A 24,229-nucleotide genomic window follows, 5' to 3' on the forward strand; every position below is an offset into this window, starting at 1 on the left:
AAGAGAGATGCAATAAAACTACATTTCCCTTTGCAAATTAGCAACAACTCAGTTCTGTTATAGTTACAATTCCTGTTTAGATTTTGATGCACCAACTTTCTTACCTGATGTAAGCAAAAAATAAAAAGAGGAAAGCATAATTGAGAACTGAATATCATTTGTAATAGATCATTTTAATAGGCTGAGTAATGATTTTTTCAAAGGTTGCATTGCATGTTTATTAGACTGTAAACTGTGAAAGCAGAATGGATAAGTGGTTTATAAGTTCTTAAAGACATCCTAAATATTACTAAAAATTGCAATACCCTCTGAAATATTTTTGCCCCCTAAGGTCTTCCCAACAGTACAACCACTGAAGTCAGAACTATTTTCTTAGTGCCACTATTTTCTGAGTTTGCTGCAAGTTAAATGTTTACATGGACATGTCTACAGCTTACTTATTTCCGTGGCCATGATGGTGATATTGTGCCAAGGGGAAGATTCTCGGTCAAGAGGCTTCAGAGTGAAAATTGAGCCATTTTCTGAGTGGATACTGAAAGTCCGGTCCAGGTCAGTATGCTGATCAACAGAATACCTGACAGGAAAGAGACTCATAAATCCAGGCAAGATTATTCATTCTTCCACTGTTTCTTAAGCTATATAGACTATTCCCAGTATGAGTTGACAAAAACAGGAAATATAAAGTGATGATAACTTTTAAATTGTAGAGATAATATATATAAACACCTAGATATATTTGACTATGCCCATTATTTTTTATTGTATTAGTTGGAATGTTTTAAAATCATGGTTTAAAATGATAAATTTTTGCAGATGCTTCTAAGTGGATTAGTAAATTTTAAATAAATTTATATATTTTGTGAAATGATTATTTCCGTAATTTAGACATATTAATGTTTCATGTTAAATTGGATAGTCCATAGCATTAAATCAGTTAAATGTGCTTTCAAATATATAGGGAATATATTATAAAGTAACCTCCTTGTGAATGTCTCTATATCTAAGGTACATCTCTGCTGAAGATGATCAGCTGAATAGTCCTCTCATTTTTCCCCCAACCAGTTAAATTAAAAATAAAATATGATTACATTACTTCAGAGCTCTGTAATTTTACAACCACACTGAATATGAAGACACAGCTGTCACTATAAGCTGTATATCAGCAGCAGTCACAAAAAGTTTCATTACCAAATCCCTAGAACCCATAGATCTGTTATGTGACATGGTGAAAGTTAACTTTACAGGTGTGATTAAGATAGATAGCAATAAGATTGAAGATTATTCTTGATTCTCCAGATGTTTCTAATTTAATGCTAAGAGCCCTTTAGAGTAGAATAAGAGGGAAAGTAGGATAATGGTCTAAGGAGATGAAGAAAGGGACATAAAGGAGAAAACTGAAGGGCGAGAAGGACTTGACTTTAATCTTAAAGACTGAAGAACAAATTAACAACAGTCCTGAGGGGAGCCTGGAAGGAAAGTGGAACCTTATCTATGCAAGAATTTGAAATCTGACAGGGACCTAAATAAGCAAGCAGACAATTCTTTTCCAATGTCTGCAGAAAGAAATGTACCTTTCCACACCTTCATGTCTATTGGAGCCCAGGGAGACTCATACCATGTTTTTCACTTAAAGAATAGTAAGAGAATAGATTTCTGTTTATTTAAGTCATTATGTTTATATTATAATTAGCTAGCAAATACAATTTACCTGTCTGACAGTTTTCTTGCTGAGTAGAGAAAAAATCCATATGGGAAGAATGAACGTTTTCGAAGATTGTTATTCACATGAATCACTTCTGTATTTTATTATGTACAAGAATTGATTGGTTGTATTGTTCAGAGGTAGAGTGCTTGCCCAGTGTACACAAAGCCCTGGATATGCTAAACAGAAATATCTAATTTGAATAAGGAGTTCCAGTGTCGGAACTGGGACTCCACACTTCTTGTACATATCATTGTTGTAATGGGTCCATCTGTATCCCTATTTCATCAAATACAGTGAAAATGATCCTTAACAGAAAGAACAGCAGATTTAATTTTTAAAGTAATTATTAGTGTTCCAAAATTGGGACTGGCCAGCATATGGAATGTGCTGTCCCTTATTTTTACTGTTTGCATGTAGTGAGGTAAACAAAAATATTTTGTTTCAACTCTCCTATAATTTATTTCTTAATGTGTGTTTTATTTACATATGAGATCACATTTCTGCTACATGTTGTGTAAAAGGAAAGTCATTCAAATCATATGTTTTGTGCATTAAAAAATCCAGCTTATGTATCTACAGAAATATAAATGAATGTAGGAAAGAAAAGTAAAATAACATAACCATATTCTTTTGCTTAAAAAAGAAAACAAAAAGAAGTAAACAAACAAGCCAACTCCATTCTCAATATTCACCAGTAAAGAAATATTTCCACCTATGTAGTAGATGAAGTTACCATTATCTGTTTATGCTTAGATAGATTTTAGAAAACAAAGCACTCTCTCTCTCTCTCTCTGTCTCTCCCTCACTGTTACCTGCTATGTAGATTCACATGGAATGAGTATAAAGATCAGGTCTAACACTGAAGAAGTCAAACTTGATTCACTAATAGCTTATGTAGGATCAAAAATAGATATGGGTTTCCCACTGTCTTACTGTTTGGATTCACCTTGAAAGCATTGTCTTTCAAGTTAAGAATTCATGAAGGAGAGTCACTTTGACACTCTAGAAACAGCTCGCTCTCACTCTCACTTTCTGTCATTAACATTGCAAACTTCCTGGTCTATATTTAGAGTTTTTCTGCAGTGCAAATGATGCCTCATTTTTGTCAAAGCTCAGAGATAATTTTCTTTCATGTAGCAGCCAATTTCTATTTTCAGCATTGAGTAGAAACATTCTGATTTACTTATTAATAATAAATACATCACCTTAAAACAAATGACCAGATAAACACTTTACACAGAGTCAACATCTCAGGTTCACAGTAGATGACTTACAATAACAATAATATTTTATTGATTTCCCTGTATTGAATTTTGAACAATAACATAGAAAAGTCAGTGATTTTTTTATATGTGCTATTTCTAGAGAGACAGGATCTAATCATACATACACAGCAAATGACAAACAAAAAAAGTACTTTAAATAAGAGAATGTGGAAGCTGAGCTCTGGTATTTATATTTTATTTATTTTCTTTTATATATCATTTACATATGTGTGTAAAACATAAATTAATTATATGTCCCTGCAATTTTATCCATGACCAAACAAATAAGTAGTATGAAATAGTGGGTTCTGATAGAATTTGCTTTATTGTTCTGAAATCCCGGCAGTTAATTCAATAATTCAATATTTGGCATATAGATATTCCTTTTGTTTTCTAGTTACTGCTTTCCAAATGTAGCTGAAAACTATGAATAGTCCATGCCTCTTTAAAAAATGTGTATGTTGACTAAGTAAATTCCCTGTAATTTTACTTCGATATTTCAAATACAATTCAGAAATAATCTTATTTTAAGTAGAATTATTTATGTACCCCAGATAAGCCTTGAACTCAGGGTCCTCCTGCCTCAGCTTCTTGTGTTCTCTGTTTACAGTTGTTTGACATCCTGCCCAGGTAGATTATTAAATATTTTGTCCTCTGTAATAAAATAAAAGAAATGCTAAAGTAGCATGGCTAGGCTCTGTATGTGTGTAAGAATGCCTGATGTACAAGCCACAGTGCACGAAGGAATTGTATTAGAGCATAACTACATCTCTTGACAGTAAATTTGTTTTCTTGTTTTTTTAGGTTGGCAGCAGTAGAAAAGATTTCTTCTAAAAATCATTGAACTTTAAATATGCTAAGCATAAAATAGCTGTGAAATGAAGCAAAATGTTCTTTTGAAACTTGTAAAGCTATAATCAACCCCCTAATTTGGGAGCTCCATGATAACTAATGAGGTGAAGCGGAGGTGACAACAGCTGCTAATTGTAGCCACAATCTCATGGTGCCAGTGACAGATGTGCTTCAGAAAATGCATGTGATGTAGAGATCTAGTGGACGCGTGAGAACTCAATCTCAAACTTTCCCTAAGGTACAGGTCTGCATGATACTATCCATTGTCTTTTGTAGCTCTTGAGATTGGATGCTGTTCTGAAGTAAATCAGAGCAAGAAATATAGTTCCATATAACAACACAGCATTCTTGGAGAACTATTAGTGACTTTTCTTCACATTGTAGCTGGGAGAGCTACAGATTTATGACACACACTTACTTTTTAATGGGAATCACCTGATATGTAAATGATATCAGGATTAGTAACACTTCAAAATTTGTTCTCTTAATATTTCTTGGGAATCTAGATGAAACAAGACTTGCTATTTCATTTTGTTTTGTTTTTTAGTTTTAGTTTTCTCTAATATTTGTAAACACATGATAGTGTAAATGTCTTTGGGAGAACAAAAAATTTAAAAATGTATAAACTACATTTATTACACTAAGCAGCTTGGAAAGCAAGAGAGAAAATCTTACTGCTAATCTTTGATGAGGAAACTTTATGTTTGACATTCTTTTTCTTAGGCAGTTATAGCATTTACGGGAGTAGTATGCATTCAAACACTGTAATTGCTCATCAGTGATGTATTATTTACATGCTAGCACACACTTCATAAAAACACATTTTGTTAAGAAATTTAGTGAGATAAGTGAAAACTCAGAATTAATATAAAGATATATGTATACATACTGAACTTGATACAAAGTTGGGATAGCAAGGTGAAAAATAGTTTCAAACATAGAACATTTAATGTGACTGAAAAACTACATTGATGAAATGACAGAGCAGTGAGCTACGCAATCTTATTTACTGCAAATGCTCTTGTGTCACCTAAAACAAAGCATTATGATTCAGTATATATCTATGTTTTGATATAACTTTTCTACCTTAGTTTGGAAAAGACAGAACAATAAAGATTGGTTTTATAATAGTACTATAATCCTTAAAAGTCCAACAAATACATAAAACAGTAGATCTTAAGAAAGAAATTTCTAGAAATGAAGATGAAAATTCTGGATAAATGGGATATAATGAAGGGGAAGTGAGCTCTAGGACGTCTGTATGAAGTGTAGAGATCTGCTACAATCCAGGATATAGAATTGAGGATGGAGTCTGCCAAGGTGCTTCTGTTGAAAAGATGATGCAGGAGTTCATGGTGACTAAGGTAGAAAAAGTTTGCAAGATACCACACAACTCTTTTTTTTTTTTTTGGCTTGGGCTCTGTCCCTGCACTCTTCAGCTCAAGGCGAGCACTCTGCCGCTTGAGCCACAGCACCACTTCCAGTTTTCTAGTGGTTTATTGGAGATAAGAGTCTCATGGCCTTTCCTTCCCTGGCTGGCTTTGAACCGCAATCCTCACATCTCAGCATCCTGAGTAGCTAGGATTACAGGCATGAGCCACCGGCTCACAATCTTTATCCAAGAGATTGTATCAGAACATCATTCCATAGAGGAAACCATTCATATGGATAAAGGGCCAAAACATGAAAAGGACTAATTGTGAAATATTCTCACCATAGAGAGTGGAAAATAGTAGCTTACAGGAAGTTTAGTAGATTGGTCAGAAACGTCTTGTCCCCTCAAGGTGTATAATTCTATACAGCAATAATTCTACTACTCAATAGGAAAGATCAAGAGGATTCTTCTTCGAGGCTACTCAAACAAAATTGTCAGGAGACTTCATCTAAACTAATTAAAGAGGGCTATGGTGAGATATGTCTGTCACTTAAATTACATGAGCTGCCCAAATATGAAAAGGATCACATTCAAGAATGGCCAATAATAAAGGCAAAGCTGTATTCAAAGACCAATAAAAGCAAAAAGTGCTAGTGTGGGGTTCAAATGGTACAGTATGTGTCTAGAAAGAGCAAGGCTCTGAGTTCCAACGTGAATATTACACTTGGTGCAATATATAATATATATGTAATATAATATGTGTGTATGAATGTGTAAAACATCTACAGACGTGAGTACAATACCTAACATTGAAAAATACCGCAGATATGGATTTAAAACTAACAAAATTTTGCATAAAAACTATCGGACTTGGATATGAAGCTAAATGTAAGGCAAAACACACTGATGAAATGATGACTAAAAGTTTCAGACAGAACCTAAAAATTCACAGATCCTAAAACCAAAATAATCTTTGAACAAAAATGAAGTCTTCGGTGGCCAAATCAAGTCACTTGACACAACTGACAGCATTAAAAGCAGATGGACGCACAATAGACCTATTTGAAAGAAAAGATGTTGGAAGTATGGCTCAGTGTTAAAGTGCCTGACTAGAAAGCACGGCATCCTGAGTTCAATCCCTGGTGTATTTAAGACTTGTGTGTGTGTGTGTGTGTGTGTGTGTGTGTGTGTGTGTGAGACAGAGACACAGAGACAGAGAGAGAGAGAAAGACATAGAAGGTAAGAGACACACAGGAAGAGAAAGAGATACAACAAAAATTGTATAGACAGTATTTTATTGTACCACTCATTCTGAAAATTCTGAAGTAATTCAAAGTAAGCTGAAGACAAGAGAAAACAACATAAATAAAACAACCAAGAAGCAATTGATAAGATGGTTTAAAGCAAGGATCTAAATATTCCAATTAACAAACAGCATATTAATTTAGGGTTAAAATAAAAACACATACTCCCTATGTAAATTTGTGTTTTAAGTGAGAATGCAAATGAACCATGTTGATATCCAAAAGTTACTGTAAAATTTGTATATGTTTTGAACAAATATATATTAATAAGTTTAACATTTTAGCTGAACTCACAGATACTCTGAAAAGAAAAAAAAAAATTAACCCCTAGATCAAGAAAAAGGCAACTTGTAAGCTATGAGAAATTTCTGACAAGAGGTTTTTCTTTATTGTTGTTGTTTTTAATGTACTATGTGATCTTTTTTCTTCCCTTTATATGCTCTTCCTCCTATGATATATCCCCTTTGTCACTCTATTTGATTTTAGGACCCTGCACTTTGTATATACATTTATCAAATTTGGGGAGGGAAGGGGAATAACAAAATGCTGAGACAAGGACACAGGATGACCCATTTCAGCAATGATACTCACAAGACACTATGTTGGAAATGAACTTTACAACTTTGGGTGGCGGGGGAGGAGTAAGAGAGATAGGAAAGGGAAAGGGTAGTAGGAAAAAAACAAAGAGGGGATAGCAATGTTGGACAAGAAATGTACTCATTACCTTACTCATGTAACTGTAACCCCTCTGTACAGCATCTTTACAATAAATAAATTCAAAAAAAAAGAAATTTTTGATGCCAAATACCGTAGCTGTTAAAGCTTGTCAAATATGAAAGGAAAAGACTATCTCTATGCAAGAAAGTCTAGAAAATAAGACAATTGTTTACTACTGTCTTTTTCTCCTAAAATTTATTTAATCTATTTATTTCTTTGTTTGTTAATATATATTACTTCATCAAGGCAAGATTTAATTCTGACATTTTTCTACAGGCATACAATAATATATCCTGGTCAAAGTCATTGATAACTGTGGTACCAAATCTAGACAATGACAACAAAGGAAGTAAAAGCTAATCAGTAGCAATACTTATAAGGACAAAAACAACTATATGGCATTTATCTCATAAATTCAGGGTTGTTCAATATTTTATAAAATAAAAATATCCCACCATTTTAGCAAACCACATGGGTATCTCAATAATAACATCGAGGAATAAATTTATTCCTCAAATAAGTAATAAAGATAGGCTAGTCCCAGTGACAATCTCATCTACTTGAAGACAAAAATCAAGAGGACCAGTTTCAAATCAAGTTCATGTGAAAAGTTAGCATGATCCAATCCCAACTTTTAAAGGGGTGTGTTGATATCTCTCTTTAATCACAGATACGTACGAGGCGATAGATACGATTGAAATCTGAGGTCAACCCTGAGCAAAAACACATGATTCAGGAGGTACAGCATTTGCTTAGCAAACATGAAGCTTTGAAACTCATCTGCACACACTGAACCAATTTCTCAATAAATGGCAATGAACCTATTTTTTTGTTTTATTTGTTTTTTAGTTAATTTTATTTTGTGCCAGTCGAAGGCTTGAATTCAGATCCTGGGCTTGGTCCCTTAGCTTTTTGGTTCAAGGGTAGATGTGAAGACTCAGGTCTATTTGACAGGGCAGAATGATGCAGGCTCAGGCCTCAGGATTTTCTGAGGACTGTGTTTGTGTATGTGGAAAGCTCTTGGCATGCCGGGCTAGAGAGGAAACTTGTTCTCTCTCCCTATCTCAAAACATGTCACAGACTCCTGGGAGCTGAGGAAGTAGCTCTTCTGCTTGCTTAAGCATACATGAACAGCTAGTCAAGCATTTTCCTGAGATTAGGGAAGTGGTTTGACCTTGCTCTAAAATAGTTTAGATAATAATATACAAAGACATTGTCTCATAGGTTTAGTAAAAATGTATCTGTTGCAATTCTTTGTATGAATGTTTCCTGACTAAATCTTGGCAAAGATAATGCTTGCTTGTCTTTAAATACCCACCAACAATAAAGCACAGCATGCAGTGGCAATTGCTGTTTACACTCTGCATGGCCTGTGTCCTGGTGATTTCGTGACCCTTACCCAGGGACCCCAACACCTTAGACATTGACAGCTAGTGACTATGATTAAAGGCCTGAGCCTCTGACACCTGGCTGATGCACACGATTTTATAAAGGAAATAAAGTTGTAAATTGTATCAGAGTGGGGAACAATATAGTAAATAATTTCCTCATAAAACAGTAAGCACACTTATGATTTCTCTTTTGATACTTTTATACAATAGTATTCTGATGGCTGTCCCGAAAATGAATTAAGGAAAATAAATACCAAGCATACATATGGGAGAATAATAAGAAATTTGTCCATAATGTCAGAAAACATGGATAACCTTCCAAAAAATAGTGCCTGAATCTAAATTAGAAAAAGAAAAGTCCTAGAGTTCAGGGATGTTGGAATGAAAATAATTTAAGCATTTTCTTTCTGTCATTAAAAACAAAACAAAACAATATTGCCAGGTACCAGTATTTCACAACTGTAATCCTAGCTGCTCAGTAGGCTGAGATCTGATGATCAGGGTTCAAAGCTGGCCTGGTATGAGACTTTTATCTTTAATAAACCACTCAAAAACTGGAAGTGGTACTGTGGCTTAAGTGGTAGATTGTTAGCTTTCAGCAGAAAAGAGTCTCAGGAACAGCGCCTGGGTCTTGAGTTCAAGTTCCCAGCTGACACATACATGCATACATACATACACACATACATGCATATATAGACACATATGTACATACATAAGTAAATAATTAAGTAAATATTAAGAAAATTTTGTTCTTATTAACAAGGCATTTATGAGAAAATTTGAGTTGTTTATATTCCTACACATTCACTACCATGTACCTATCATACCCATTTATATTACAATCAATTTTTTATCCTTCTTAAGTATGAATTTTAAGAATTGGCAAAAATTTTGACCTTTTAAAAGCTTTTAAGTGGTGGATACTACATTCATATTTGGAGAAGTGTCACTTTACTAGCTACTAGTAATTTTATATCTCCTATTAATTTACATATTATTATCATTTGCTATCATTTTGGTTTTAATGAAAATATAATTGCTACATAGTTGCTTCACAATTGTGGCATGTGTTAGGTTTATTAGATATTTTTGAAGAAGATATTTTGGTGTTTATAGAGAATAGATATATTTTTAGCAATAATTTCTAAATTTTTTTCTAAAGAATTTTTAATTTTTTAATTAACAAAGAAGAATGATGGGTAAGAACCATATCAACAAATAGAGATTGGTGTTGCTGATTTTACTTTTGCCACTATGAAGCTAATTATGTAAACGCACAGTGCCTCAATATGATCATTCCCAGAGAAATATTGTAGTCTCATACCCAGAGCATCATAAGACTTAAGGAAAACAAAATACCTAGAGCAATTAGTCAACTGTCTGGTAAGACTTCACCCCCCTCAAGTGTTTATCACTCGAATTGACAATTGAACCGTGCAATACAGCTTTTCCACATGAGGCTTTAACTTGGAAACTTACTTGATTACATTGTTCATGGCATCTGGGTCATATGCTGTGACCTGTCCTATGATGCTGCCTTCCTTGACGTCTTCATCAACTTCTATTAAGTAAGAGAATTTGCTGAACACGGGAGGTTCATCCGCATCTTCCACAGACACTTTAACCACGGCTGTGTCTTTAAATGGCCCCAGGTGCAAGAAGCGTGGATCGGGGTGAGTGTTGCTCACATCCACTCGTAATGTGTACAGCATCTTTTTTTCAAAATCTAAATTCTAAAGTTAAATAAAACAGGAAAAAAATCAGCATGATTTAGAAGAAATAACAATGGCTGCCAATTTTAATAACCTGCTCTTTTAATGAACTCAACAAGTATGGTTAAATAATTTCATCAGTCATTACCGGTATATAAATTAGTACCTTTCTGTTTGCCTTATAGATATTTTAAGAATTTAACTAAATATAACATATTATCTATTCAAATTTATTTCTACTGGGTAATGTACTTAAATATTTTTAAACACAGGTGAATGAAGTATGTGCTAATGGACTTCAGAGAGGTAAATAAAGCATCATATAATGGATTTGTGATTATTGATATTATTAAAATGGAAGGTAGTGAAGATGAGAATATTGAATAAAATGTAATTTTTAGAAAATAAGTAGCCAGAAAAATGTGAGGGAAAGAAGTGAAATAAAATAATTAATATTGACCTATATTATACCATCTAAAAGTCTCAGCATATTCTCCCATACTACATTAAAAATCAAGAACATGAATGCAAAAAATGACACTGAGTTGTTTTTTACCTAAATAATCCACCACCTTCCATAGCACTGGAATCATCTTTAAGAGTGTATGAAATAAAAGTGAGGCTGAACACATTTCTTTTCCCCCCTTCATACACAAGTACAAAACAAGTGCTTTTGAATCTGATGGCTGTTTACTACAAACACAGTTACTGAGCTTTTATACCACTTTATAAGTATCAGTGATGAAAACCCTTCACTTATGTGAAGTGAGGTCACAGCCTTTTACCACTTCTGTGAAGGATCAAAACCACATAAAATCTGAAAAGAATATACTCTGAGCTTTCGCCCTTTCCTGAACAGCAAGAGTAAATTACAGAGCCCTTGAAAAAGGAATGTAGATGGTGAAGAGGAACCTGTTTGACAATGATAATCCCTTCCTGTGTATCCTTGTCTGTGATGACATCAAACATGTCTGCTCCATCTCCGTCAGCAATGCTGTATTTCATCTCAGCATTTTCCCCCGTGTCAGGGTCATTGGCTTTAATCCTTCCAAGGTGGGTTCCCAGAGGTACAGACTCCAGAGAATTGAACTGATAGGTACCTGCAAATTAAATCAGAGACATTGGGCATGTCATCTTTTCTCTCTCTCACTCTTGCTCTCGCTGTCTCTCCCCTCTCTCTTATTTTAATGAAACAATTTTAAATCAGGAAATATTTTACATCATGTTGAATTTTAAACTGTCAAAATTACAGTTTAAATGGAAAAACATTTTTAAGTTTTAGAAATTCCCACTTAGTTAATGAAAAATATAGTGAAATAAAGGTAACCAAAGTTATCTAGATTACAGGTGGAAATATGATATTATAACCTATAATTTGGAGTGAAAATAAGACAAAAACATTTTTATTATCTTTAAGTAGTTGTACAAAGTAGTTGCCATTAAAAACTTGAATAGAACACATCCTGCTCCATGTCACTCCTTTCAAAATTCTCACCCATCCCTCCCAAACCCAAAGAGTTTTTGTATACTGTTTCTCTGTGGAAATGCTGACATATGGATACAGGTGGACCCATTGTCACAATGAGTTGTACAAGACACTATGTTGAAAATGAACTTTATAATTTGAGATGAGAGGAATTGGGGAGGTGGAGAGGGGAAGGATGGTAGGGGGAAAACAAAGGAAGGTAACAATATTCGATAGGAAATGTACTCATTACCTTATTCATGCAACTGTAACCGCTCTCTGCAGTAACTTTACTTTTTTGGGGGAGGGAGGGGTCGTGGGGCTTGAACTCTGGGCTTGGATGCTGTCCCTCAGCTCTTCAGCTCAATAAGGCTAGTGCTCTACCACTTCAGCCACAGGGCCACTTCCGTTTTTCTGGTGGCTTATTGGAGATAAGAATATCAAGGAGTTTCTGCCTGGGTTGGCTTTGAACCACAATCCTCAGTTCTCAGCCACCTACATAGCTAGTATTACAGGTGTGAGCCACCGGCACCTCGCTTCAACATACATTTTATGGCTATTAAATTATGTTTTAAAACATATATGTTCTTTTAAATCTAAACCAGAAATCTAAACCATTGGGCAGGTTGGATTATCTCAAATTGGATGTCAATGTGCTCATTCATAAAGTAAGAAAGACACTAATAGAAGTTCATATGTTTGCTAGGACACTGACTAGAGATCTGAAATTAATTTCATTGGGGATCTGGTTCTCATCATTTTGTTACTACTGTAAGTATCTTAACTGTAATAGTTTCAAGTCATTTGTTACTATTCTAATAATTCTTGGAATTACAGATTGTACAATTATGAGGGAACTCATCAAGTTTTATTTTTAGTTTATATTTCAGGAATTGAAAAATAGTGGTTACTTTAATGTTATTTAGGTCTATTCTTCATTATTAAAGAAACTTGTTATGTTATCAATGTTATGGATACATCCACCAATGATGATTCAACAGATATTTCAAAGTTTGGCAAGCTGAAGCACATTTACTGAAAATATTGCATTAAAACAATTGCATTGAAATCAGTGATTAGAAGTTAAATTTTGTACTCTTAACTGAAAATATCAACTTTAGTGTATTATTTGGAAAAAAATAGCACCAAATAGGAATCTTCTTTTAAATACAATCCTCATGTAAAACAAAGTAATTATAGTCTAAAGCATATCCCAGAATTGTAACAACTGAAAGGGAATTTAATAATTTAATCTTCGAGGCTAAATAAAATTGATAGTACTGCATTTTAGTATGTCATCCCATATTGTAAAGTATCAATAACTTATCATCCTAGCCAATGGAAATCATGACATTTAGATTCACTGATAAAATACAGAAATGCTACAAATTTAACCATTGGCATTGGTTTTAATATAGAAATTAGTTCCAGAGATATTAAAACATCAAATCTAATAGCATGAATTAAATTCTTATAATGTCTATTGACAAATAAGAGCGCTGAGGAAAGGCAAGGGAAAGACCTATACTTTGAATTCAAGAAGGCAAACCAAATTCCACACTGCTAACCAAGAAGGGCAGAAGGAAAGCATCAGAGCTTCATTGTAAATGTTGAGAAATTGGTCTGCATTGCGTTCTACAACAAGGAAGACAGAGATTATTTTAAAGTTGCAACAGAATTTCTCATTTGTGCTTTCTCTCAGCTCTTCAATTGTGAGAACAATTATCATTTTTAATTCAGAGTATGATGCGATTATTTTTGTGGAAGGAGGGACTGATGACTTAATCAGATGCATGAACCTAAATACACAAATGTTAGATTCTGCTCCTAGTACATTGCAGAAGCTTTGCCACAGGGGAGCACTGAGACATTCCTTACTCTGTGGAAATCGAGGAGGATTGTTGTTTACGTCTGTGAGAGTGATGTTCACTGTAGTAGTTCCAGAAAGACCTCCCATTTGGCCACCCATGTCTTTGGCTTGAATAACCACCTGGTACTGCTCTCGATTTTCTCTGCTCATGTCTGGTAATGCAGTTTTTATTATGCCTTTCAGGAAAAAAAATAAATAAGTCACTGCCTTTTAAAATTAAGCCATGCTATATAAATTTCATTGTATCACAAATGAGCAAAAATCTTGGCGTTCTAAAATACCTTTGTCATATTGCCAATGGATTTTACAACATTCAAGCAAACAGAAACAAACAAAATTGTCAATTGAAGACCAAAGGACTGTTCTTCAAGGAGTTGAATTTGGTAAATCAGTGCAATGATCTTTAGGGGGATGGGGAGCATGAATTTGGAGGAGGGTGCTGGTGGTTCATGCCTGTAATCCTAGCTATTTAGGAGGCTGAAATCTGAGGATCATGGTTGAAAGCCAGCCTATGAAGGAATGTCAGTGTGACTCATATCCAATTAACCACTTTAAAACCAGAAGTGGATTGGTGGCTTACACTGGTAGAGCACCAACCTTGAATAGAGATCAAGGACAGAGTCTAGGCCTTATGTCTTATCAGAAAAAAAAAAGGAAAAGAGAAGAAATGATTTTAGAAAAAAAATAAATACATAGCATATGACATTGTTGAATTTGGATACTTTTCAATTTTTAGGTTTCAACCCTTAATGTCATAAAATACGCTGTACCTCTGTGAAATTTTGTAGTTATTAAACCTAACAAATAATAATTTAACAGCCAAGTAGGTTGTTTCAGTATTAGAAAGTTTGCTTGAGTCTTCAGGGGAGAACCCTAGAAAACACTAATCTGACAATGTGTGGGTATATTTCACAACACAGATATACGTTTTTAGTAAACAGTTGTACAATCAGATGTATGATTTAATGAGAATCAGACCAAGATAAATGTTTGTACCTGATTCTGGGTCCACGGAGAAGTATGGCTGCCCTTGCAGGATGCTGTAGACAATTTTGGCACTGTTTCCGTAATTGGCATCATCTGCATCCGTGGCTGTCACTTGTATGACAGATGTACCTGTTCCATCCCCACCCCAAGGAAGAGGTGTGAATACTACTATGTATTTGAATTGCAAACATTTAGGTTTTGTTTTTCTGAAAACTTCAATCTTATTTTTTTCTTGTGAAAATACCATAGAGAGGGGTTACAATTACATGGGAAAGATAATAAGTACATTTCTTATCAAGCATTGTAGCCTCCTCCTTTGTTTCCCCTTCCCTCCCCTTCCCACCCCTTCCCATTTTCTGAAACTTATAGATAGTAGTGTGCTGTTTTAGACTATGGTGTGTTTGACAAAAGTTATGTAATACTGTCTTAAAGCAAGAACAACATCAATGAAAATCCTTTTCTCCCTCAATTAAAAAAAAAACAACTAACCATCCCCTATTTATTTTTGGCTATGATAAATTAATGAATAATAACTATGTGTGTTATCACAAAGGTGATATCATGAGACTCAATAATGAACTGAACTATTAAGTGGAAAGGTTCTAAAGGACAGAATATATGAATATAACAAAGTTGAAATTGCCATTAGAGCACATATTTTCATCTGGCAACTCTAAATTTCTTATACTCCTGCTTGTAGAATGTAGGCTCAGCAAGAGAGAAGCCCTGTATTAAATTAGCATAGTAAAAATAGAGAAAATTGAGTGGTGAAGGAATTACAGGCATAAAGTGATATATTTTCAACTGAGAATGTGAAACATGAGTACAAGAACCAGAACCCGAACACATCAAAAACATATTAAACTTTAAAATGAATGCACATGTGTGCATGCACTTTTAGAAATACATAGACTTTGTGTGAAGTATTTCTGCCTATTTTTAAAATAGAGACACAGTTATGGCTGTATCTATCAACATACATTAATATGTAAATCTGATATGGTTATGTACATTTATATACTTTAGTGTTAGTTACTGGCTGGAAATCAGTAGTTTTCAACATCAGTAGTTTCCAAAATGTAAGAATGTAATTATATGCAACAGACCATATCAAAAATCAATATTTTATGTTCAGTCATGTATTAGAACACTTAAATGACATTTTAACTTTGTTAAAAGTCACCAGATCTAGAGAGACAAAGGGCAGACATTATTTTTCTTATGTGGAAGCTAGAACTAATTTATATACATACAAGCATGCATTTATTGGATTGTATGCAGGTGTACACAAGTGTTTTAACCAAAATGCAACGTTTGCAAGGGAGATTTCAAGCAGTGAAAATCCTTAGACAAACTCTATGTCCAACAAAATGAATAACAGGAAACTGGGACTTTAAAGGTACGGGAGGAGGGGGAGAGTCTAAAGGAGGAGCGTAGATGAATGAACAAAGAAAAGAAAAAAACAGTTAAAACACTGAATACATATCCTATGAAATTTAGAAAATTGAGTTTGGGAAGGATGGAAGAAAATGGTGAAAGGGGTGAAAACAATCAAGATGAATTATATTCATAAACTGATTTTCTGTTGGTAACTCATTTGTACAGTTACTAGATGATAATAAAAATATAACAAATCAAAAATTAAACAAATATTATTTTAAAAGTCTAGAGAATTCTAGTTAGTGTTAGATGATAAATATTGGAAATATAATCTGAATATCTTCTATTTCAGCATTATAAAAATTCAAGGCATATATCTACTATTTTACCTGATCTCAAGAGGAACTTATAGACTATTTTCAATGTATTATACATTAGTTTCTTTAAAATCCTTGTTATGGCTCTTGTACTTAAAAGTTCTTTAGAGACAGTCAATCCCATGTTGACTCTTTCATGTAGATGTATCCTCACATACATTATTCACTCCTCTACTGTTCATTTCTTGAGTTGCAGTGCACATTTATTAAATTTTGTGTGTACAAAAGTATGCAAATTTCAATAAACATATTTTCCATTTATAGTGATGCTAGTAGTTCAAGTCCTTGAAAAGTATTTGAATGCTACAAGTGTCTCTCCAGTTTTCTAAAACTTAATTCACATACAATGAGAACTGAAAGCCTATTACCTGAGCTGTGATGAAATTTATCCATCATGTCACTTCAGGGATAAAACATAGTCTTATGTGTCCACCTCCACTAAGCTTTCTTCCCAAAAACTTACCCATATACAGAAAGGTGAGAGAAACAATCTTTTACCAAAACTCTTTTACCAAGAGTTTTGTGACTATAGGAAATAGAAAATACAATATGTGGGCTGGGAAGATGGCTCAGTGGTAGAGCGCTTGCCTTGCATGCATGAGGCCCTGGGTTCGATTCCTCAGCACCACATAAGCAAAAAGAAAAAAGCCGGAAGTGGTGCTGTGGCTCAAGTGGTAGAGCGCTAGCCTTGAGCTGAAGAGCTAAGGGACAGCGCCCAGGCCCAGAGTTCAGGCCCCACAACCGGACCAAAAAAAAAAAGAAAATACAATATGTTTGTGTGTGTACTTTTCCACTAATATTTTAATCAAATAATATCCCATTTTAAATCACTGTGTATCTTCATCATCCTACTAACGTGTTCTAATAAGAAGACCATAGTGTAGTTTAGATTTCATTATTTCATTGGAAAAAATAATGAATTTGATTTTAAAGGGATGGAATATGATTCTGAGAGCTAAATTTAATATGAATCTGATTTTGAAAGCCCAGAGAAGGGAAAACAAGGACAACATCAGGTGAGGAATAAAAATAAGTAGTAACAACCTTACGATACAAAATTGAAAATTTATCTGTTTCTGGGAGGTTAAGAGGGGGCACAAAGGGAAGGACAAAGGGTGAATAAAAACAGCAGTGGTACACAGTGGACACTGTGTTGAAAATGAACTATACAACTTGTGGGTGGGGAAGGGAGGGGAGAAGGAGAGAAAAAGTGAAATTGTTCAAAAAAATCATGTACTCACACCTGACTTATATAATGCTATTCCCTCTGTATATCACCTTTACAATAACAATAACTATATATAATAGATAAATAAAAATAAGTGAAAAGATAGATTGAAGGATTTGTCTTACATTCCCATTTACTGCTTTAGACTTTATTTCCATAAGAAATTAATACTACTTATGTATTAACTCATTGATTTAAATGAAAATATTTATGTAATAAAATATTAGATTTTATTTGGTATGCATTATTTTCAATATTCATAAGGAACACATGGATATACTCTTTTATTATTTGATAATAAATGAAGTTAAATCAATAATATATAGCTGCCAAAATTTCAAAAAATGGATCTATCTTAGTTTTACACTGAAAAATGAATTACTATACAACTAAAACCTAAGGAAATTACACTTGCAGTAATTATGAAGACATAATCTTTTTTCCTTCTAAATAATGTATATGAATTTGACAAAGGAGCCAAAGACATACAATGGAAGAAACAGCCTCTTCAACCACTGGTGCTGGGAAAACTGGGCGGCCATGTGCACAAGACTAAAAGTGGACCCCAGCCTATCACCATGCACCAACATCAACTCAAAATGGAATAAAGACCTTAACATTAAACCTGAATCTCTGAAACTACTGCAGGACACAGTAGGAGAGACACTTGAACTTATGGGCACAAGAAGGAAATTCCTGAACAGAGTCCCAGGGTCACAACGAATTGGAGAGACACTCGACAAATGGGACTACCTTAAAATAAAAAGCTTCTGCACAGCTAAAGCTATCGCAAGCAAACTAGAAAGACAACCAACCAATTGGTTGTCTTTACCAAATATTTACCAGCAATATATCAGACAAGGGGAAAACATCCAGTATATACAGGGAACTCAAGAAACTAATCCCTCCCAAACCTAACAAACCAACTACTAAATGGGCAAGGGAACTAAAGAGAGACTTCTCAGATGAAGAGATAAAAATGGCAAAGAAACACATGAGGAAATGTTCACCATCCCTGGTTGTGAAGGAAATGCAAATAAAGACAACCCTGAGATACCACCTTACCCCAGTCAAAATGGCCCACATCCACAAGTCAGCCCAGACAAATGCTGGAGGGGATGCAGAGAAAGAGGAACCATATTACACTGCTGGTGGGAATGTACACTTATACAACCACTTTGTAAAGCAGTCTGGAGGGTCCTCAGAAAGCTAAATATTGACCTCCCTCATGACCCAGTTATACCACTTCTAGACATCTATCCTGAACAACAAGAACCAGTATACAAGGACACGTGCACCTTCATGTTTATTGCAGCACTGTTCACAATAGCTAGGATATGGAAACAACCCAGAGGTCCCACCACAGATGAATGGATCCAAAAATTGTGTTATCTAACAATGGAATATTATGCAGCCATTAGAAATGATAAAAATAATGGCATGTGCAGGGAAATGGACGGAGCTAGAAGAAATCATGTTGAGCATGGTAAGCCAAGAGCAAAGAGACAAACAGTACATGGTCTTCCTGATAAGTGGATGTTAACTCCAAAATGTTAGGTGATACGACAAAATTAACAGGACTTAAGAAACAAAGGACTTCCACTCATCTGGTCGAACCACTACTAAATAAACCCATGTTGCTGATTACATGTATGGTGTATATGTGTACACCAGAGGGAAACCAGGAAGATGACACAGAACTAGAAGGAATCAGGGAAAAACATAACAGTGGGACATAACAGCTGTACTGGACAATGACCAAAATGAACTAAGTAATTTAATGGCAGTGATGGGAGGGAAGGAACAAGTGGGAAAGAGGGAACAGCTGATGCTATGCAAAACAAATGTACATACCACCCAATGTGGAAGAAATAACTGTATCGCAAAGCTCATAGAACTCATAAATGTTACAGACCGTGATAGTCAATTTGCTCCAGGAAAGTTAGAACGTGTTTGTGACTTTAACTGAGCATCACTATCTCACAATAAATTTGGGAAATTATGTAACCACTTAATCACAATAAAAAATTTGAAAAAAGTAATGTATCTGAATTAGAACCAAAGATCCATATAATGATAGGCTCAAAAATACATCTAACTTTTACATAGATGTGTGTGTGTGTGTGTGTGTGTGTGTGTGTGTGTGTGTGTGTAATATACCTATACTACATGGAGAAATACAAGGATTTTTCCCTTCATTTGAATTTAACTTTAATGAAAGTTTAATAGTATAAAGCAATGTTATTTTGAGAGACATTCTTTAGAAGTTAATAAAATAGGATTTTTTTTATAACCACTAGTGGAAAATAGGCATTAAGGATGTCCAGATACCTGTACATCTATTGACTTTTATTTGTCGATTTATCTATGTATTTACATACATATCTGTCTGTCTATTTATTTTTCTATTGCAATGTAAGTTAATAGCCAATTCATTCTAGTTTGGGGCAAATGTATTTAATTTCTTTATATGAATTTTTATTAAACTAAGTATGTTGTCATCTGCATATGCTTATTATAGACAGTGATATGGTGATTTAAAATTTAAACTGTAAGCATATAATATGTGTATACATAAACTCAATGAAAGAAGCTAGGGGAGATATCATAAAGAATAATTAAACTGCTTTTTAACCAGGATGAATTTATGTTTTGTGGTTGTTGTTCATATTCTTAAGATTTTATTTACTTTTACCAAATTAGTATCCAGTGTCATACTATGTGATTTTATCAGGAATTTTATAGGAATTTTATAGGAATCCTAGACCTGGATAGGATTTGACTGATAAAGGCTCCATTTCTTATGTTCAAAGACTACACTAATCAAAAGGTGCAGTGCTCAAAGATAAAAGCATATGTAAGTGCCACATAGCTCCTTTTCCAGAAAGTATTATTGGACATGGTAATCTACAAATTTAATTTCATGCCTAAACTTGAATAATTTTAATATAGTTTGAGAAGATGGATCTGTGAAAGCTATTTTTTTTTTTACAAATAACATTTCAGAATTGACATGGTTGTGTGGTGATATAGAATAGATCCATCTAGTATTCAATATGAATCAAGCAATCACATAATCAAAATGCATAGTGTAAGTGATTAAAATTTACTAAATGATACAGAATGATACAGGAGAAAAATACTAACAAGAAATTTAAACATCAATGATTTCTAATGAGGAAATACTTTTAATATCTTGAAGGAAATAACTCTTAAAATGAATTTAAATCCATCAGGGAAAGATTGCTGTCATCTTAATTTTGATTTTTACAGTTCCAAATATGTCAAGTTTTTCTAAGAATTAAAAAGTACAATTGTCTGTTCATACAGGAAAATAGCTGGCAAAATTATACACAAGCAAAATGATTGTTTTGCCACAGATAATGCAATTCGCCAGAAAAAAAGTACTTCAAACTAGAGTTCAATAGGAAATGGTTAAGGAGAATAAAATTGTATATGTATCATTGTTCATGTATATGACTTGAAACTGATTTATAAGTGTTATTCTACTGAATTATGTTAAAATCAGAAAAAATGCTTACATTTTACGTATTATAATTTTATTATGATTTCGAGAAATATTTTATGATTTAAGTATCAGCTCTTATTTCATTCACAAACTCTTCACATGAATGCAATCAAATATGATGACATATACCATTAAAAAAAGACAGTCTTAAATACTAAACTATTTTCAATTTGTATCGTTCAACAGTTTTCAATGGTTCGAGACAGAAATAGATTGAAGAAATATGTAATCGTGTCACTAGGGTATTTGATCAAAGTTATTCTGTTATGTATCTCTGAATCATAGCTTGCAAAACCACAGGATGGGGAGATTGAATGTTGTATTTTCCAAGCCTACTGCATAGGGTTGTTTTATTGATCATATAACATAATCATTCAGAAGAATTTCCATCAAAGGCAAAGGTTAGCTGTTATTAGTCAACAGAACACAAGCACCAGTGTCTTAGGCTGCAACCAGTAGGTTCCCTTACTTCCAGAAACAATGCCTTCAACCTCTATGGGGAAGTCTGGAGGAACACCACCTTCCACTTCTACTCAGAAGTCTAGAGGTGATGGTGATAATTCTAGTGTGACCAAAGAACTGTACTCGATAATAATTTGCAACATAAAAGTAGACATGAAGCTAGATAAAATTACATGGGGCAGGGCACTGAGGGTTCATGTCTATATTCCTAGCTAATCCTAATCTGGAGGCCAAGATCTGAGGAGCGAGGTTCAAAGCTCGCCAGGGTAAGAAAGGCTGTGAGACTCTTACCTCCAATCGTCTACCACAAGTGGGGATCCAAGTAGTAGAGCCCTGACCTTCAGCAAAAAGGGCCCAGGGACAGCACCCAGGCTGTGGGTGGTGACAAAACAAACAAACAGAAAAAACAAACAAACAAGAAAGTAGCAGTTTCCAGATATAACTCCTATCTTGAAGGAATTTACATATCATAATTACCCGTCGTAAGTACCTTATAAAACAAACACCAACGCTAGCACTGGTGGGTTAGCATATACCTACCAACGCCAGACATCTCAGGGACACTGGCAGTGTACAAGTCTTTTGTGAATTTCGGTTCATTGTCATTGATATCATGGATTTTGATGATAAATTCCGATTCCGGCTCCACCTGCCGCCCTGTCTTTCTGTCGATGGCCTTGGCCCGGAGAATATACAAGGCTTTTTCTTCTCTGTCTAGCTTCTTTGCAGCATGAATGTCTCCTGTATTTTCATCTATAACAAAGAGACTGCCAGCCCCATCTCCAGTTAATATGTATTTTAAATTTCCGTCTCCTTTATCTTGGTCCGTGTGAAGCTTCAAAGAGGAAGAAAGGGAGAGTAAATATGTGCATTATCTTTATAGTAAACAATTTTGGTTCTTATAAATTGTTCTCCAGACATTACTTCAGTGATGATCTTACTAGGCAACTTAACATTCAAATGAGGAAAACTAACCTATCTGTGTTTTTGTTATTTTAAACAAATGCATTTAGTTGCTACAAGTGGGCAGATTTAAAACCGAGGGAAATTTAACACTGAAAACGCGCTGCTTCAAGGATAATTATAAATAGGATAATTACCAAGATTTCAAACTCAATTGCATCATAAACAAAATTAGATAATCTAAAATTTGTGTTTATAAGTAATTAAATTTAAAAATAGCATTGCTATTGTAACAATAAAAGTACAAGATCGTTATAAAAGAAAACCCGTCAAGAGAGAATTTTAACATGGGGCAAATGTGGCTCATACTAAAGTAAGGAGATCAGGTCTGGGCAGGGCAATATGGGCCACAGGGTGGATAGTGGGGTCTGGCATTTTGTCTTCATGCTGGAAGAAAGGCCTGACCTCCCAGGTGATGGACTTGCCTGGATTCCTGGAGGCAGGGGGGGGCACTTGGCTGATAGGTTACTGAACCTGTCAGTCCAGCACCTGGGACTGCGAATTTCCTGTAGACCTGCCTCCTGCTCAGACCTTATTTAGGCCCAGACCAGCACAGGCACCAAGCTGCCATGCCATGTGTGTCCCCGTGATTGTGACCTGTCTCCTGGCGCATCTCCGGTGGTCATGGCATCCTAATTCAGCTCTCGTCGAAGCCGAATTGGTTTGTTGGTATAGTTTTTTTTTTTTTTTTTAATCTTTCTTTCCTCTCTGGCCTGTTTCTGAACCGTTTTATGTGGGAGCTGCAGATCTTTATTACAATGGGAGGCCTGCTGACTGCTCGTGTTGTAATAAAGACTCCAGTATTCCATCTTCCAAAATGTGGCTTTACTGATAAGATACCTTACAACAGACCCCAGTAGAGGCTGAGATCTGAAAGACTAAATTTCAAAGCTACCTCAGGAAGAGAAGTAAACAAGACTCCATCACCAATTAGTCAACAGAAAGTCAGGCTGGACGTGTGGTCCAAGTGGTAGAGCAATACTCACGAATAAGCCAGAGCAGAGCAAGTGCTGGGCCCTGAGTTCAACCCCAGAATTGAGCAAAATATAAAGACATAATTTTAAATACATAGATTATTTTATATGATTTTGTGATAGTACTTGTAGGACTACAGTATTTTCTCCATTGAATAAATGATAGATCACAGATACTTCAATGTTTAAGTGACACAAAATGAGTAAATTTCTCTTTGAGTCATGTAAAAAAGCTAGATTTTTTCACATATAAACTTCATTCTTATGTACATATACTTTTGTATTTCTTAATTAAAAATTTCACCAATGTGAATTTAAAGAATAATCTCAGATACTTCTGAACAAGAAAAAAAATAAAAATATTAAGAATCTTAAAATTCAATTTATAATGTTTGTACATATTACATGTTTATTTTATGCATTACAATCTTTTGTGTTTACATTGTAGAATGATTCAATATCCCTAAAATTATTATTTTGTATACTTGTCTTTTTTCTAAAAACATTTAGAAGGAAATAGGTTGAGAATGTTTCATTTGCTAAAGTGTAAATAGTTTCAATTAAACAGGAAGCAAAAATCATAAGTGATCTACTATACAGAATAAAGATGATACTAAATAAGACTACATTATCTATTTGAAAATTCCTAATTGTATGTTTTAAATGAAATTGG

General features: G+C 34.4%; 1 protein-coding gene across 1 annotated transcript in view; it reads right to left on the reverse strand.

The window, feature by feature from the left end:
* Cdh9 (cadherin 9, type 2 (T1-cadherin)) overlaps positions 1 to 24,229 on the reverse strand; it is a 75,796-nt gene that overhangs the window by 12,263 nt on the left and 39,304 nt on the right. Inside the window, exons 2-7 of the mRNA XM_013013857.1 lie at positions 22,160 to 22,454; positions 14,653 to 14,772; positions 13,665 to 13,832; positions 11,234 to 11,421; positions 10,089 to 10,342; positions 438 to 574 (exon numbers count right to left, since the gene is read on the reverse strand). Coding sequence (XP_012869311.1) covers positions 438 to 574; positions 10,089 to 10,342; positions 11,234 to 11,421; positions 13,665 to 13,832; positions 14,653 to 14,772; positions 22,160 to 22,454 — 1,162 coding nt within the window. The remainder of the gene's footprint in view (positions 1 to 437; positions 575 to 10,088; positions 10,343 to 11,233; positions 11,422 to 13,664; positions 13,833 to 14,652; positions 14,773 to 22,159; positions 22,455 to 24,229) is intronic.

This window comes from Dipodomys ordii, unplaced genomic scaffold, assembly GCF_000151885.1.
Source record: "Dipodomys ordii isolate 6190 unplaced genomic scaffold, Dord_2.0 Scaffold21, whole genome shotgun sequence".
Classification (NCBI taxonomy): Eukaryota; Metazoa; Chordata; class Mammalia; order Rodentia; family Heteromyidae; genus Dipodomys; species Dipodomys ordii.